Here is a 13974-nt window from a genome sequence, read left to right on the forward strand (position 1 = left end):
AGGCTGCCTCCGCACAGCATGGCCTGCATCAGGCCACGCACACGTGGTGGCAGACCCCTTCACCCTATCATAGGCATCCCCACATTGCTCTGCAGCCCAGGATAACTGCAGCCAGCTGCACTCCACTTCTCAGCTGTGGCAGGCACTGGCTCCCCTGACACAGCTTATGCACGAACTCAGCCATGAAATGGGTGCAGATGGCAGGGGTGGGTGCCAGGTGGCAGGGCAGGATGGGACAGCATGGGTTTACGAAGGGGAAATTGTGCTTAACCAGCCTGCTAGCCTAGTAGGATAAGATGACTGGCTTGGTGGATGAGGGGGGAGCAGCAGATGTTGTTTACCTCAACTTTAGTAATGCTTTTCATACTGTCTCCTGTAACATCCTCATAGGCAAGCTGATAAGCTGTGGATTAGGTAAGCGAACAGCGAGGTGGACTGAAAACTTGCTGAATGGCCAGGTCCAGAGGGTTGTCACCAGTGGTACAAAGTCCAGATGGAGGCCAGTCACTAGTGGTGTACCCCAGGGGTCAATACTGGGGCCAATATTGTTCAACATCTTCATTAATAACTTGGATGATGGGGCAGAGTGCACCGTCAGCAAGTTTGCAGATGACTCAAAACTGGGAGGAGTGGCTGATACACCAGACGGGTGTGCTGCCATCCAGAGAGGAGAAATAAGCTGGAATCTCATGAAGTTCAACCAAGGGAATGCAAAGTCCTGCACCTAGGGAAGAATAACCCCATAGCACCAGTATACGCTGTGTGTTGTCTGGCCAGAAAGTAGCTCTGCCAAGACGGACCTGGGGGTTCTGGTTGACACCAAGGTCACCATACGCAAGCAGTGTGCCCTTGTGGCAAAGAAAGCCAACAGTATCCTGGGCTGTGTTAGGGGTGTTGCCAGAAGGGATGTGATCCTTCGTCTCTACTCAGTACTGGTGTGGCAGGTGCACCTGCCCTGATAAAGACTGGGGGCATTAAGACTGCTGTGTCCTTACTTTTCACACCCTTACTTTCACGCCTTTGCGGTGGCAAGGGCTGACCATCACAGACACACTTTGGGCCAGTAATGATGGTCACATATACACCTCGGGCAAGGAGTAAGAAAGTTAAGGCCCTCAGCCAGTTAGAATTGACCACAGATCAGGGTATAAATGGAGCCACACTGGAAGGCGAGTTGAGTCAGTCCTCTTCAGAGCAGTGGGTCTGCAGTTGGGGACCCTCCTCTTGGGTTGGGACGCTGCCCAAGGAAACTCCTCGAGGTTGAGAGCCCTCATCTTATAGGTGAGTGACTGTGCACATTTTGGATCCTCATTTCTAAAGCCAGCTGTGCAGTATTCCTTGTACACCATCCTGTACCTGTGGTTTACTGATGTTGTCGGAGCGTTGAACGATTTTGGTGAGCCTCATTTCTAGTTAAACCAACAATTTTGGTTTAAATAAAGTTTATTTTTTAATCTATCTCCTGCCTAATTTGATTTTGTGAGCCTCCACGACAACTGGTGAGACCACATCTGGAGTGCTGTGTGCAGTTCCGGGCTCCCTGGTACAAAAAAGACATGGACATACCGGAGAGAGTCCCCCAAAGGGCCATTCTGATGATTAAGTGACTGGAGCATCCCTCATGAGGAGAGGCTGTGAGAGCTGGGACTGTTTAGCCTACAGAAGAGAAGGCTCAGGGGGGATCTCATCAATGTATATCAATATCTGATGGGAGAGAATTAAGAGGGAACCAGATTCTTCTCAGTGCTGTCCAGTGACAGGACAAGAGTCAATGGGCACAAATTAAAAAACATGAAATGCCACCTGAAAACAAGAAAACTCTTTTGTCACTGTGAGGGTGACTGAGCACTGGAACAGTTGCCCAGAGAAGTTGTGGAGTCTCCATCCTTGGAGATACTCGAAATCCGACTGGTCATGGTCCTGGGCAACCTGCTGTAGCTGACCCTGCTTGAGCAGGGGATTGGACCAGACAACCTCCAGAGGTCCCTTCCAACCTCAACCACCTTGTGATTCTGTGACAGTTCCTCACAGCACACTTGGCCAGCACTTCCTTCCTGCACAAGCTGAGCCAGCCACTCCCTGACTCCTGGTGTCTCACATGCCCATGCAGCATCCTCCACCACACAGACCATCTCTGCCATCCCTTGGCACCCAGCCTACAGCCTAAGCATGCAGATGGAAAGAAGCAGACATGGCCTGTGGAAAATGATGTCAGGAACAGGATCGGAGAGAGCCCGTCAGGAGACTCCAGCTGGCATGTGAGGGGTGGTACTGGGCTGCAGAGGGATATCCCAGATCCATCTGCCACCTGGAAGCTGTGGGATGTCAGCCCAGAACCTCCTCCAGCCCAGGAACACCAAGGCCTTCTGCTGGGGGCAATCCCCTGCTCTATCTCCTCACGCTGGGATGGCAGGGCCTTGGTCTGGGACCAGGTCTCCCCACGCTAGGAAGCAACAGTGACTCTGACCATTCTCCTGGAAGGAGGCAGACTCTCTCCTGCACTTCAGCCCCCTTTCTGTGCCCCCTGCCAATAGCCCCTCCATGTCTGCACCTCCCTGGTGCAATCCTGCATCCCTGCTGCTCAGGCAGCCATTGTCCACATGCTCTGGTCCTGCACGCCAGGCTATGGCTGCATGTGCTCCTGACACATTGGTCCCTCTCCTGGGGACACCCTAAGCTTCACACTTATCTCCCAGGGCCTGGCCCCACGGGGACAGAGACCTTTGCTTGCTTCTAGCTCTCCCTATCGTCACTGGGTTGTTGCAGTGCTCTGTATAACCAGCACGCCAAGACAACACATATGAGCTCTCCAAACACCCAGAGCTAGCCAATGTCCCCGGGACCCCATTTCACAGCACCGACCCCTCTGCTAGTTGTAGCACCTTGACCATTACCCCAGCCTACAAACACCCCTGCATCCCATCCACCACCCCACAGCATCCTCTCCTTGCTGCTCTGCCCCACCAGCAAAAGACCCCTAGACCCACAGTGACAGGCTGCTGCGAGCACAAAGCAGAGACCAGGCTGCTATGCAAGAAATTTGGTGGGGCTCGCTTGAGAAATGTGTCCCTCCATGGAGCTGCACTCAACTTCACAACAGAGCCACGCAGATGCCACTGCTTGGGGTGGAGAAGGGTCCAGAGCCTGCCCTTGGCAGAGCAGCTGCCCTGCAGCCACCCTGCGGGTGCCCACACTCCCCCTGTGCCCTGCAGCTCTGCCCTGCAGACCCTTGTCCTTGTGGTTTGCAGCCCTCGAACTCCAGGGTGAGCTTCCCCCCCCCGAGTCTCACCCCTTCTCAGCTCGGCACCAGACAGCCTCAGGGGCACACTCCCTTCCTCTCAGCACCAAGTGGGGTTCTGGAAATGCCACCTGTGCCATCAGCGGTGCAGCATGGGTGAGACCCAGCTACCACGGGAGCAGCACAGAGCCGGCTCAGAGGCAGCTTTGTGCAGAGGGAGGCACAGGCAGGGGGTGAAACAGCTCTGCAGGGGAGCAGCGTCAGCCTCAGCACAGCCCTGCTCTGGCTGCAGGGCCCAGCTTCCAGCCTCAGCAGGTGGAGGACAAGGGAGATGCAAGAACGCTGCTCCCCGGGGGACAACCCAAGCTCCGGGGTTGTTCTCCTGCATGCGTGGAGTGGGTGCTCTGCCCTCACCCCACATCGACCCCAAGGTCATCCTCCCCACTCTTCCATGCCCGCCACCTCCTCCCCCTGCAAGCTCCCTCCTTCTCTCCCACCCCTCCTCTGCCTTCTCCTTAGCAGCCACAAATCCTGGGAAGCAGGATTATTGAAACCGGGGTGTCCAGAGCTCCTTTGGTGGTGACGCTGCCCTGGAGAGGTGGGGGAGCGGGCAGGCAGCTCCTGCAGGCAGCCCTGGCCCTCCCGCAGCCCCTCTAGCCCAGCCCTGTCCTGCGCAGCCCGACGAAGCTGCCGGCAGGTCCGCGGGTCCGGAGCGCGGTGCTGGCCAAGCGGCGAAGCGGCGGCCCGGGACCGCCGCTCGAACCTCGCCACTCCCGCGAGCGCTGCGGCCTCTCCCGAGGCCCCGGGCCGCGGCCAGCCCAGCAATCGCGACCCGCTTTGGCCGCTCCCCGCCCCGCCCGGACGGCTCCCCGCAGAGGTCCGCATGCCCGGACTGCCGCCGGCGGCCCCAGCCCGGCGGCTCGGCAGCTCCGGGACACCCCGTCCCGCCCGGCCGCGGGTGCCGCCTCCCCGCCGGACGGGACCCACCGGGGCACGGGGCTCCCGGGAGGACAGGCCCCCCGGCCGGGCCCGGAGCCTGCGGCGGGGGCCGGGGCCGGGCCCCCCGGCGACGGGCGGCGGCGTCTCCTGGCGGTGGCGTCGGGGAACGGTACGGGGGGGCGGGGGCAGGCAGGGCTGCACACGGAGACACGGACACACTGAGTGCACCCCAACACACACACCCCCCAACACACACACAGACGCACACGCGCGCACACACACTGCACACCAACATGCACACACCGCAACACACTGCGCACCAACACACAGCCCTGTGAACGCATATGCAGGCTCGCAGGCTCACCTGAACCACACTGCATGTGTACAGTGTGCATACACAGTGTGTGTACATAGATGTAGAATGCACCCAGACACTGAGTGTACCCACACATAGTGCACACAGGGTGCCTGCATACGCAGAGTGCACCACACAAACTGACGTGCCAGCATGTGTGCACTCAAGGTGGGCGCATATATACAGTGTGCACCACGTAGGTATGCTGGACTTGTCCCACTTGCACATCACTGCTTGCCTGCTGCAGCTGTAACCAGATTGGCTCTTCAACACCCAAACGTGCATACTGCCTGTAGTAGTTATGTTCTCTGGTGTATGTTTTTTGGGAAGGACCTGGTGGCAAACGGCTGCAGAGAGCAGGGTCGCAGTGAACTTCCCAAAGAGGCTGTGATGCCACACTTGTTTTTTTCCTGCTAGCTGTTAGCAGGCAGTGCTTGTAGCCAGGTGCTGCTGCCTGCCATGGGGCCTGCACACCCTCATCCCTCAAGCAGAGCATTCAGCAGGGGTCTATTGGGGGTGTCTGATCCCAGCTTCTGCCTCCCCTCCTGCTTGGAACCCCCTGTGTTGCCCCACCCCCCCAGAGAGGCCACCATGCCCAGCACCCGGAACCAATGACTCTGTGACATCAGCCCCGGGAACAAGGGCACCGTGGACAACGTGACTACTGCGGGCACTACGTTGGCTGCCGCACTGGTGGCGACAAGCCCTTGGTTCTTGCAGCTGCCAACTGCCGCTGGCAGCGATGAATTTGCTCCCCCTCCTTGTCCTGCTGGCCGTGTGCTGGCCTGCGCACAGCACATGGGACAACTGTGGGTAAGTGGGCCAAGGCTCTGGGAGGGAGCTTGGGCAACCCTTACGGGGTTCACTGGAGGGTGCCCGCTTGTCCCCTGTGGCCACACCACAGCTTCCCGAACCCCATGTGGGAACCTCAGTTCCTTGCCAGCACCCAGGCTGCTGGGACAACTTGTCTACGGGGCTAAAGCAGAAACAGGGGTGGACGGACGTATGCCCCACGGGGTTCCCTGGCCCTGCTGTCCATGCAACACCTTGTGCGGAGGGAAGACGGCTGACCTTCAGCCTGAACAGCAGCAAGCCATCGAGCAGGACAGTAACGAGTTTCTGGTTACAGAGGGACCTGCGGGCTCCGGCCCATGGCTTCTCACTACGGCATGTCGCGCGTCGTGGGTGGCACAGATGCCCAGCCAGGGGCCTGGCCCTGGATCGTCAGCATCCAGGATCCCTGGAAAATAGGCACGGGGCATATATGCGGAGGGTCCCTCATCAGCCCACAGTGGGTCCTCACAGCAGCCCACTGCTTCATCGAAGCCAGGTAAGGAGGACCAGGGAATGGGGATATCCCCACAATACTAGCAGGTGCCCTGTCCGCAGCACCACGTGCTACTCCCATCCCGTTTCCTTGCAGTACGTCCAGCGCCTGGGCACACCAGAGCCCAGCTGAGAGACTGCTCAGGAGAAGGCTGGGCTTGTGCCACTGCTTCCTAGCAGCCTCCAGCTCGACATTCCTTGTGCCTAAGGCATGCTGGGGCCATCACACCCTCCGTAGCACTGCTTTCCTCTCTCCCTTGTGAAGCAGAAGGCAGGGAAGTGCTGGGCTGCTGCAGCACATGGCTCCGCTCCCTCTGACCCCTCTCTCCATCTGCCTTCCAGGCACATCACAATGTGGCGCGTGGTGATTGGGGCCACCCAGTTGACTCAGCTGGGCCCTGAGGCCCAAGTGCGCAATATTAAGCGGCTACTGGTTCACGAACGCTATAGCAATATCTCAGAGAGGAACGACATTGCGTTGCTGGAATTGGACCAGCCTGTCCAGTGCAGCTACTACATACAGCTTGCCTGTGTGCCTGACGCCTCGCTGAGAGTGTCAGAGCTGACAACCTGCTACATCAGTGGTTGGGGTTCCACGACTGCAAGATGTGAGTTCCCAAAAAGTACTCGTGTCCTGAGTGCAAGCTTGGCACACTGGGGAGGTGGGTTGGGCTTCCTGACAGCAGAGGCAAAAGTCAGAGTCAGGCTGTGGGGACGTATGCCCACAGAGAGATGGGCCTGACCCATTACCCAAAGCAAGACAGAAGGGAAACACCGGTACAATGACTCTCAAGATGCAAAGCCAAGCCCTAGGGAAGGGGTTCACCCAGACAGGGGAGGAGAACTGGCAACGAGCTGCTGGGTGTTAACTCCTTTCTGTGCTCACAGCTGGACGATCAACTGATGTCCTGCAGGAGGCCAAGGTCCGTCTCATTGATGTCAACCTCTGTAACAGCAGCCGGTGGTATAGAGGGGCCATCCACACTCACAACTTGTGTGCTGGCTATCCGCAGGGTGGCATTGACACCTGCCAGGTAGGAGCATGCTACAAGTCAACCCCCAGCAGCACAGGCAGCCCTGTCACAACCGCCCAAACACACCCCGGCACGCACTTTGCCTGGCAAGTGACCCTCCCACCGCTGGGTCCCCACCGCTGTTGGGGCTCACCTCCCCTTCCCCATCTGCAGCTCCTTGCCCAGTGCCTCCCTTGTCCCAGAGGCCTGGGACTCTGCCCAGAAAGCCCATCCGGTGCTCTTGGCAGCCCATAGGTCCAGATCCCAATCCTGGAACATCTGTCTTCCACACATCCAGGATCACTGTGCAGAGATGAGAGAGCCCTACCTTACAGGCCCACGACCCCCTCCCAGACAAGGTTCTGTAAGCTCCAGCACCTGAGCAGAGCCTTTCTGAGCAGTGAATACAGCTCCAGCAGGTGCTGTGAGAGAGAAGGAGCCAGCCACAGTGCTGACAGTGGCCACCCAGCACCACTTTAATCCTGTCTCCTCCGCTGCAGGGTGACAGTGGTGGTCCTCTCGTGTGCAAAGACAACAATGCTGACTACTTCTGGCTTGTTGGAGTGACCAGCTGGGGGAAAGGCTGTGCGAGAGCAAACCAGCCGGGAGTCTACACCTCCACTCAGCACTTTTATGACTGGATCCTGGTACAGATGGGATTGCGCCCAGAAGTAAGGGCTACTCCAGCATCACGGGCATGGAGTCATTTTCTCACCACCTCAACCCCCTTTCAGAGGCCAATACCAACACAATCGGGCAGGTTTACACCCTGCCCATTTCCACGCCAGAAGCTCGTGGAATTCTTTACTCGGGTGCAGGAGCTCCTGCAGGTCCTAAGGGGAAAAAAGGCTTGAGCAGCAGGATGAACAGGATCCAGTGCAGGCTGCAGTATACCACAACCATTTCCTTCTGGGGCAATGCCTGCTGATCCAAAGGCAGCCTCAGAGTCAAAGGCCTGCTCTGTCCTGCCCATGCTCCTCTGAGTGCACACAAATGCTGAAGTTGACTTAGTTCTTGAAATAAAGTTGCCAATTTTCACAGCTAACCATGCTTCAGTCCAATTCAGTCTCCTGTGCAAGGCAAGGACTTCCATGCCTGGCACCTGCAAAATGAGGCTGCAGGTAGACAGTAGGGCAGAAAGGGAAAGAGTCACTCAAGAGGGCTGAAACCGTGCCTGGTCAGAGAGGAGGTTGCTCAGAACTACCATGGGGTGGAGAAGACTGGCACACTGAGGCTAGAAAGAAGATATGAAAAAATGATGTGACATGCAGACAGCTTTGGGGGTATGCATTAAGGCACACAAGCTGATGATTAGAGCCTGGCATAAGCCTTAGCTAACTGAACAGACCATGGGAAACTCCCGAGTATGACAAGAGAAATTGCTGACCATAGCAACTAGAGTTAGAAGCTGACAGGAGTTACAGTGCCATGAGGAAGAGCCAGATTTCACGAGTAGTTAAGGGGGAATGATGTGAGAGGTGGCCACACTTTACAGATAATTGAAGGAAGAGTTGGGGTCATTTTTGGGAGAGGAATCTGGCAGGGACAGCAGTACCCAGGAAAACGCATCAGTAATGCCATGGAAGTCCAAGATGACCTACCTAACAGCACCTGAAACACCAAATCTGTTTACAGATGTGGCAAACCTGGGAGCAAGGGGGGGGGAGGGGGAATCACCTGGGGTAGGTCCCTTGTCTGGGAGGAGACAAGGGCAGAGAAAGGGAGGAGTCAAGGAAGATGAGGGGGATGTACAGGCATGGAAAATGGAGAGAAGGAGGATCAAGGAGCTAGTCACACATAAGCAAACTGCTGGTTGGTTTGCCTGTTTGACTGAGCCCTGCACCTAATCACCACAGCCGGTCCTACCTTCTTTTTGAGAGTGATTCCAAATCCTTTTCTGTGGGGCCCCACTCTGTACCCGGTGGGGGCGTGGGTCCAGAGGCCTGACTGCTAGCAATGGCAGAAGGGAACACAGGTCATAGGGACCCAGCGGTTGGAAACACCAAGTGTCTAGGGCCAGCTACTGGTGGGAGCGCTGTGTGCATGTGCGATTCGCTAGTGAACTTGAAGCTGGACTAGCTCACAAGCAAGAGAGAGACACTTTCAGTCATGTGGATGGCATACAGTTGCAGCCCACCTGATTGATGAGCCCCAGTATTCACAGACTTTACAAGACGACCAGGCCTGCCAACCACAGGCCACATCTCCACCTCCTGAGTCATGAAGGACTTTGAGGTGCTTGAGCATGCGTACCCTCAGCTGCTTCCCACCTAGGCATGTTCCCTCTGTGCTAGCTGCACAAGGTCCTGCCTCTGAAGCTGCCAGGACCATCCATCCCATCCTCCTCTTGCTGTGCTCTTGGCCCCTGGCAAGGTCTGTTCCCACCCAGAGGTGCACAGCATGCCTCCAGCTGAGTTGGGATCTCTGGACACTGGGGCATGCCCTTTGCTTCATCTTGATCATGGTTTGAACGGAGCTGTTCTGGCTCTTAAGATGATGCTGTATCATGGTCCCTCCATGAACAAGTCAGGGTTTCTGTCAAAAGGCCTCAGCTTGAACATCCAACACAGAGCACAGGGTCCACTGACCTACACTCCTAGCAGGGCTGGTAATCTCCCCAGCCCACAGTTTGCTACCCCAGCACTCCATTAGTCAGAGGTGTCACTGAGCCAAAGCTGCAGGGTAGCTCTAAAGCTGAGCTTGGTTAGTTGGGGGCAGGGGGAGTCTGGTGGGTTTGGGATAGGGTTCCAGTGTGGAGCAACTGAAGGGGATGGAGCAGCAAGAGGCTAGGAGCAGTGGCAGCAGGAAGGCTTAGGAGTGCAGTTTGGTATGCAGCAGGGCTGCAGGGCGGGATCCCTGCCCTTCCTGATCTGGCTTTCCCCAAACTCCATGCGCTGTTCAAAAAGCACTTTCTGCAGTTTGATCTCCTTCAGGACTTGCAGAATCTCCGGCCCTGCACCACTCTGCAGCAGATCATAGTTCTCGGCTGGGTCTGACTCCAGGTCAAAGAGCAGCGGGGGCAAGTGAGGGGTCAGCGGGGTCAGCCCGTGGCAGGCCTGGTCTGGAGTCGTATCACTGTGAAAGGAACCTGCAAAAGAAACTCCTAGGTGTAGCTCAGTTTTTTCTCTTTGAGCTTTGGACAGCAAAACCATACAGGACTTCACAAAGCTGCCCGTGCAGAGGAGAGGAGGCAGCACTAACCTTGTGTGAAGTAATGGGCCTTGTACTTCCCAAGTCTGACAGCGAAGGGGCCGTGCAGTGGATCGGGGGACGGCGGATAGAAGAACATCGTCTGACGGGGACTCTGTGGGAAGCAGCAGAGCTAAGCTCACCAGTGCAGCCACAAGGCTGAAGAGCCTGAAACAGGACCAGGCAGAAACTCCAGGGAGTCACACAGAAGCCCCAGTACTACAGCCAGAACATGGCCAGAGAGGGGGGAAACTGACGAGCAGCAGCATCCTGTTTGCTCCCTACTCAAAGCTACTGGGGCTCTGTCCATCCACTACAGCCATGGGGGTTTGGCTTGGCAATATGTTGCAGGTGTTAGAGCTGAGCAGCTTGGGGAAGCCCAGGAACTCCATGGCATGACCCAGGCCAGACAAAAGGTCCCAGCTCATGGATCTCCCCTGACCCCCAGCTGGTTCTACTCATCAGGCACACAGCTCCAGCCCCACACCCAGCCTTCATGCACAATGCCAGCTGAACCAGCCCACAGGACTCACCTTCCCTGACCCAAACAGCACCGGACTCAGGTCATAGCCATCCAGGGCAACTTTCGGAAGAGCTGCTCCAGCCAGGGTAGTAAGGGTTGGCAGGATGTCCAGGGTGCTTGCCAGCTCATGTGTCACTCCTGTCACCCACCAGACCAAGGCACAAGGAAAGGTTCAAGCACCTGATCCCACTCCCATCCCTGCCATCCTCACTTCTCTCCTGCCCTCTGCTTGTCCTGGGGCAGCCAAGCTGCCATGACACTTCTGCCTTGGCTGGCATCAGCACGCAAAAGGCACAAGCAGTGCCAAGTCTCACCTGGAGTGATATGGCCTGGCCAATAAGCCACTGCTGGTTCCCGCATGCCACCTTCATATGTTGTGCCCTTCCCACACTTCAGAAGGCCAGAGCTGCCTCCACGTGCCATCCGCATGGTGGAGGGGCTGTGAGAGAGAAGAACCACCTACCATCAGTTTCACAGGTTCATGTTACCCCTTCCCTGATGCTGCCAACGGGGGCATGACAAGACAGACATGGTGCCAGCAAGTGACACTGCCACCCTTCTCGGCCTTGTGAGGCATGGGGCAGGTGAAGAAGCCAAGGTGTGCAAGACACCTAAGCAGGGCACCAGAAACCAATGCCACCCACACGCAAAGGGAATCAGGGTATATTTGGGCTGCTGCATGCTCCTGGCCTGAACCCTGTAAGGTTTCTGCCCATGAGGAGGGGCACAGCTGGGTCACAGGAACAAGGAGGTGATCATGCACTGGGTCCTCTCCAGAGCAGCGTCAACCTCTTGCCTCACTTCAGGTCACTGGGGTCTCACCTGGCAATGCCACACCTCATCCCTTTTGCCCCAGCCAACCTACGCCTCTTTCCAGTTCCCCCATACCATGGCAGCAGAATCTTATCAGTGATGAAGTCCCCCCTGCTGAGCCCACTCACCCATTGTCAGAGGTGAAAAACACCAAGGTTGTGTTTGCAAGACCATTTTCCTGCAGTGCCTGCAGCAGCTGTCCCACCGAGCCATCAAACTCCAAGAGTGCATCACCAAACGGCCCACGCCGTGACTGCCCTGCATACTCCTGGCTTGCAAATTGGGGGTAGTGTGTATGCTGGAGAAAGGGCAGAGAAGACTGCTACGCAAACTCCCCCAGAGCTGCATCTGGTTCCCAATTCACCCAGGGACAGCGAGCACCCCAGCTAGGACATGGAGATATGTGACAATAGCTATGAGATGAGAGGAGGCTTGTCCCCAGGCTTCAGAAACATCTCTCAGAAATGGCATAAAGGAGCTGAGCCCCAGGAAAGGATGTGGGGCCCCAGAGTAGGAAGTTTTCCCGGGTGGACTCCTGGCCCAGAGAAGCAGGCAAAGCTCTAGAAAGAAGCAGCCCAAGAACATTATCAGAATGGTGCTGCCACAAGACCTGGGCATGGGAACAGCAACCCCAGGTCATCCAGGAGCAGGTATTGACTGCTCAGCACAGTCCTGGGGCTGCAGGAGCTGAGGTGCTTCCCTGCTCTCCCCACAGGACAAAGGCTCCCTTCCCCACTCTTGGGCCCAGAGCAGCCCTCCCCCTCTCTTACGTGGGAGGCATAGTAGAGCAGGAAGGGGATGCCTCGTCGGGCACAGTCAGCGATGAAATCCCGGGAGAATTTGTTGTAGAGTGGCACTAGATCAGGGAAAGAGACTGGCTGCTGCACGATGCTCTGGTTCCAGAGCAGCGGGACTGGCACTAAGCCTTGGTCACAAGTCCCAAAACACCTGATGTCAGGTGGGAAGCAGGTGAGATTCTGGCAGGGGCCCTGGAGAGAACAAATAACACTTTATCTTTTACCTGTGTTGCAGGACAATGAGGGGAGGGGAGCAGGGTCTCACAGTGGCCCACCACCAGGTCTTACAGGCACCCTTTGGGCAGCCACTCCCAGAAGCCCAGGGGTCTGTGCCCACCCTAGAACTGTCCAAGGACCATGCTGCCCCAGCATCATTTTCTCCTGGCAGTAATTCAGGTGTTTCTTTGTAGCCCAGAAGCTGACCCTCCCTCCCTTGACAAAGGGCATATGTCCCCATGCACAACTGCCACCCACATTCTGCAAAACTGCCCTATCATACGAGCACCTCAGAGATGGGCTTTCCCCACCAGCATCCATCTCCCCTGCCTGCAGCCACCCACACCCATCTGCCCAGGCAAGCACTAACCCAGCCTATGTGCTCTCAAGCAAGCTTCATCTTTCAGGCACTCCCCCCAGCCAGCCCTGGGACACCCTTCAGGGCTTGACAGGTCTCTTACCTGGTCATGGGAGTAGGGCACCCCCAAGAAGTGGTCAAAGCCCTGGTGGATGGGCAAGAAGGAGCCATTAATCCCCAGGCCAAGATGCCACTTGCCAACCATAGCTGTGGCATAGCCCTCAGCCTTCAGCACCTCTGCAACAGTGACCTCAGACAGCGGCAGGCCTCCCTGTGAGTCTGGGTTGAACACACCGGGGTAAACCCCAGAGCGCATCTGGAACCGGCCAGTCAGCAGGGCTGCCCTACAGGTGAGAGTTGAAAGAGAGGGAGGAGACAGGCATCACACTGGACACAGCACAGGTCGTGGTGCTCAACCTCCACAGAGGGTGCCCCATTCCTCAGGACCTAGCAGCTTGGCTCTCCAGTCTCACAGCTGCCACTGCCATCTCCCCTGTCTGCTGGGACACACAATCAGTCCCCTCGTAGAGCAGCCAGACCTTCGGGCCTCCTGGGACACATCAGATTTATCAACCACCCGTTCCCCCCAGCACTGCAGCTCCCTAGCTGTATGCTAAGCCCTGCCTCGATGCTTCCTCCAACCCCGCCCCGGGGCCCTTCAGCAGTCGCCAACCAGCGGGGCGGGAGCAGCGAGGGACGTACCGGGACGGGCTGCACACTGGGGAGCTGCTGTAGAAGTTGGTGAACCGCAGCCCTCGGGAAGCCATTCGGTCCAGGTTGGGCGTGGTAGAAGAAGGGTGCCCGTAGCTCCCCAGGTCCCCGAAGCCCAAGTCGTCCGCCAGCAACAGGACGAAGCTGGGGGGCGCGCCGGCCGCTCCGCGCAAGGCTAGCAGCACCAGGGCCCACGGCAGGCCCCGGTCCCGCGGCCCCATGGCGCTGCCGCCCGGGGAGGCCAAAGCGCGCCGCGCCAAGCCGCCGCCAGCGACCACCTGACCCGCGCGGGTAGCCACATGACGCAGTACCGCCGCGGGGCATGCCGGGAATTGTAGTCCGTCGCGGGACGGCACTTGAACGGGGCCGCGGCGGCGTCGGTCCCTCGCAGCCGCCTCCCGGACCGCCGTGCCCGGTGCAGGCGGCTTCCTGGGACCCGGGCCTTCCCCCGGGTGCTGCGGTCGAGGGTGGTTTATTACCAACAAGCGTCTCTCAC

At 57.7% G+C, this 13974-nt stretch overlaps 2 protein-coding genes across 2 annotated transcripts; one reads left to right on the top strand and one right to left on the bottom strand.

The window, feature by feature from the left end:
• The first annotated feature begins 296 nt into the window (after window positions 1-296).
• On the top strand, window positions 297-7740 carry LOC143155596 (acrosin-like). Its single transcript, XM_076328567.1, is given in 6 exon segments — window positions 297-414; window positions 778-870; window positions 5622-5862; window positions 6201-6487; window positions 6747-6892; window positions 7372-7740. Coding segments are annotated over 6 exon segments (1239 nt in total). The 3' UTR covers window positions 7726-7740.
• A 130-nt stretch (window positions 7741-7870) lies between these two features.
• Window positions 7871-13707, bottom strand: ARSA (arylsulfatase A). The gene is made up of 8 exons (XM_076341601.1): window positions 13470-13707; window positions 12871-13111; window positions 12167-12385; window positions 11525-11694; window positions 10898-11022; window positions 10594-10721; window positions 10073-10175; window positions 7871-9959 (listed from the first exon to the last, which is right to left on the bottom strand). The coding sequence occupies exons 1-8, from the start codon at window positions 13697-13699 to the stop codon at window positions 9658-9660; spliced, it is 1518 nt and encodes a 505-aa protein (XP_076197716.1). The 5' UTR covers window positions 13700-13707; the 3' UTR covers window positions 7871-9657.
• Between the last annotated feature and the right edge of the window lie 267 nt (window positions 13708-13974).

This window comes from Aptenodytes patagonicus, chromosome 1, assembly GCF_965638725.1.
Source record: "Aptenodytes patagonicus chromosome 1, bAptPat1.pri.cur, whole genome shotgun sequence".
Classification (NCBI taxonomy): Eukaryota; Metazoa; Chordata; class Aves; order Sphenisciformes; family Spheniscidae; genus Aptenodytes; species Aptenodytes patagonicus.

Excerpts from the sequence above, each read along its gene's own strand:
- ARSA (XM_076341601.1), bottom strand. The coding sequence starts at position 13,699 with ATGGGGCCGCGGGACCGGGGCCTGCCGTGGGCCCTGGTGCTGCTAGCC. Across the intron at positions 11,023-11,524 it reads TTTTTCACCTCTGACAATGG|CCCCTCCACCATGCGGATGG; the intron begins GTGAGTGGGCTC and ends TCTCTCTCACAG. Across the intron at positions 10,176-10,593 it reads TGCTGTTTGGGTCAGGGAAG|AGTCCCCGTCAGACGATGTT; the intron begins GTGAGTCCTGTG and ends TGCTTCCCACAG.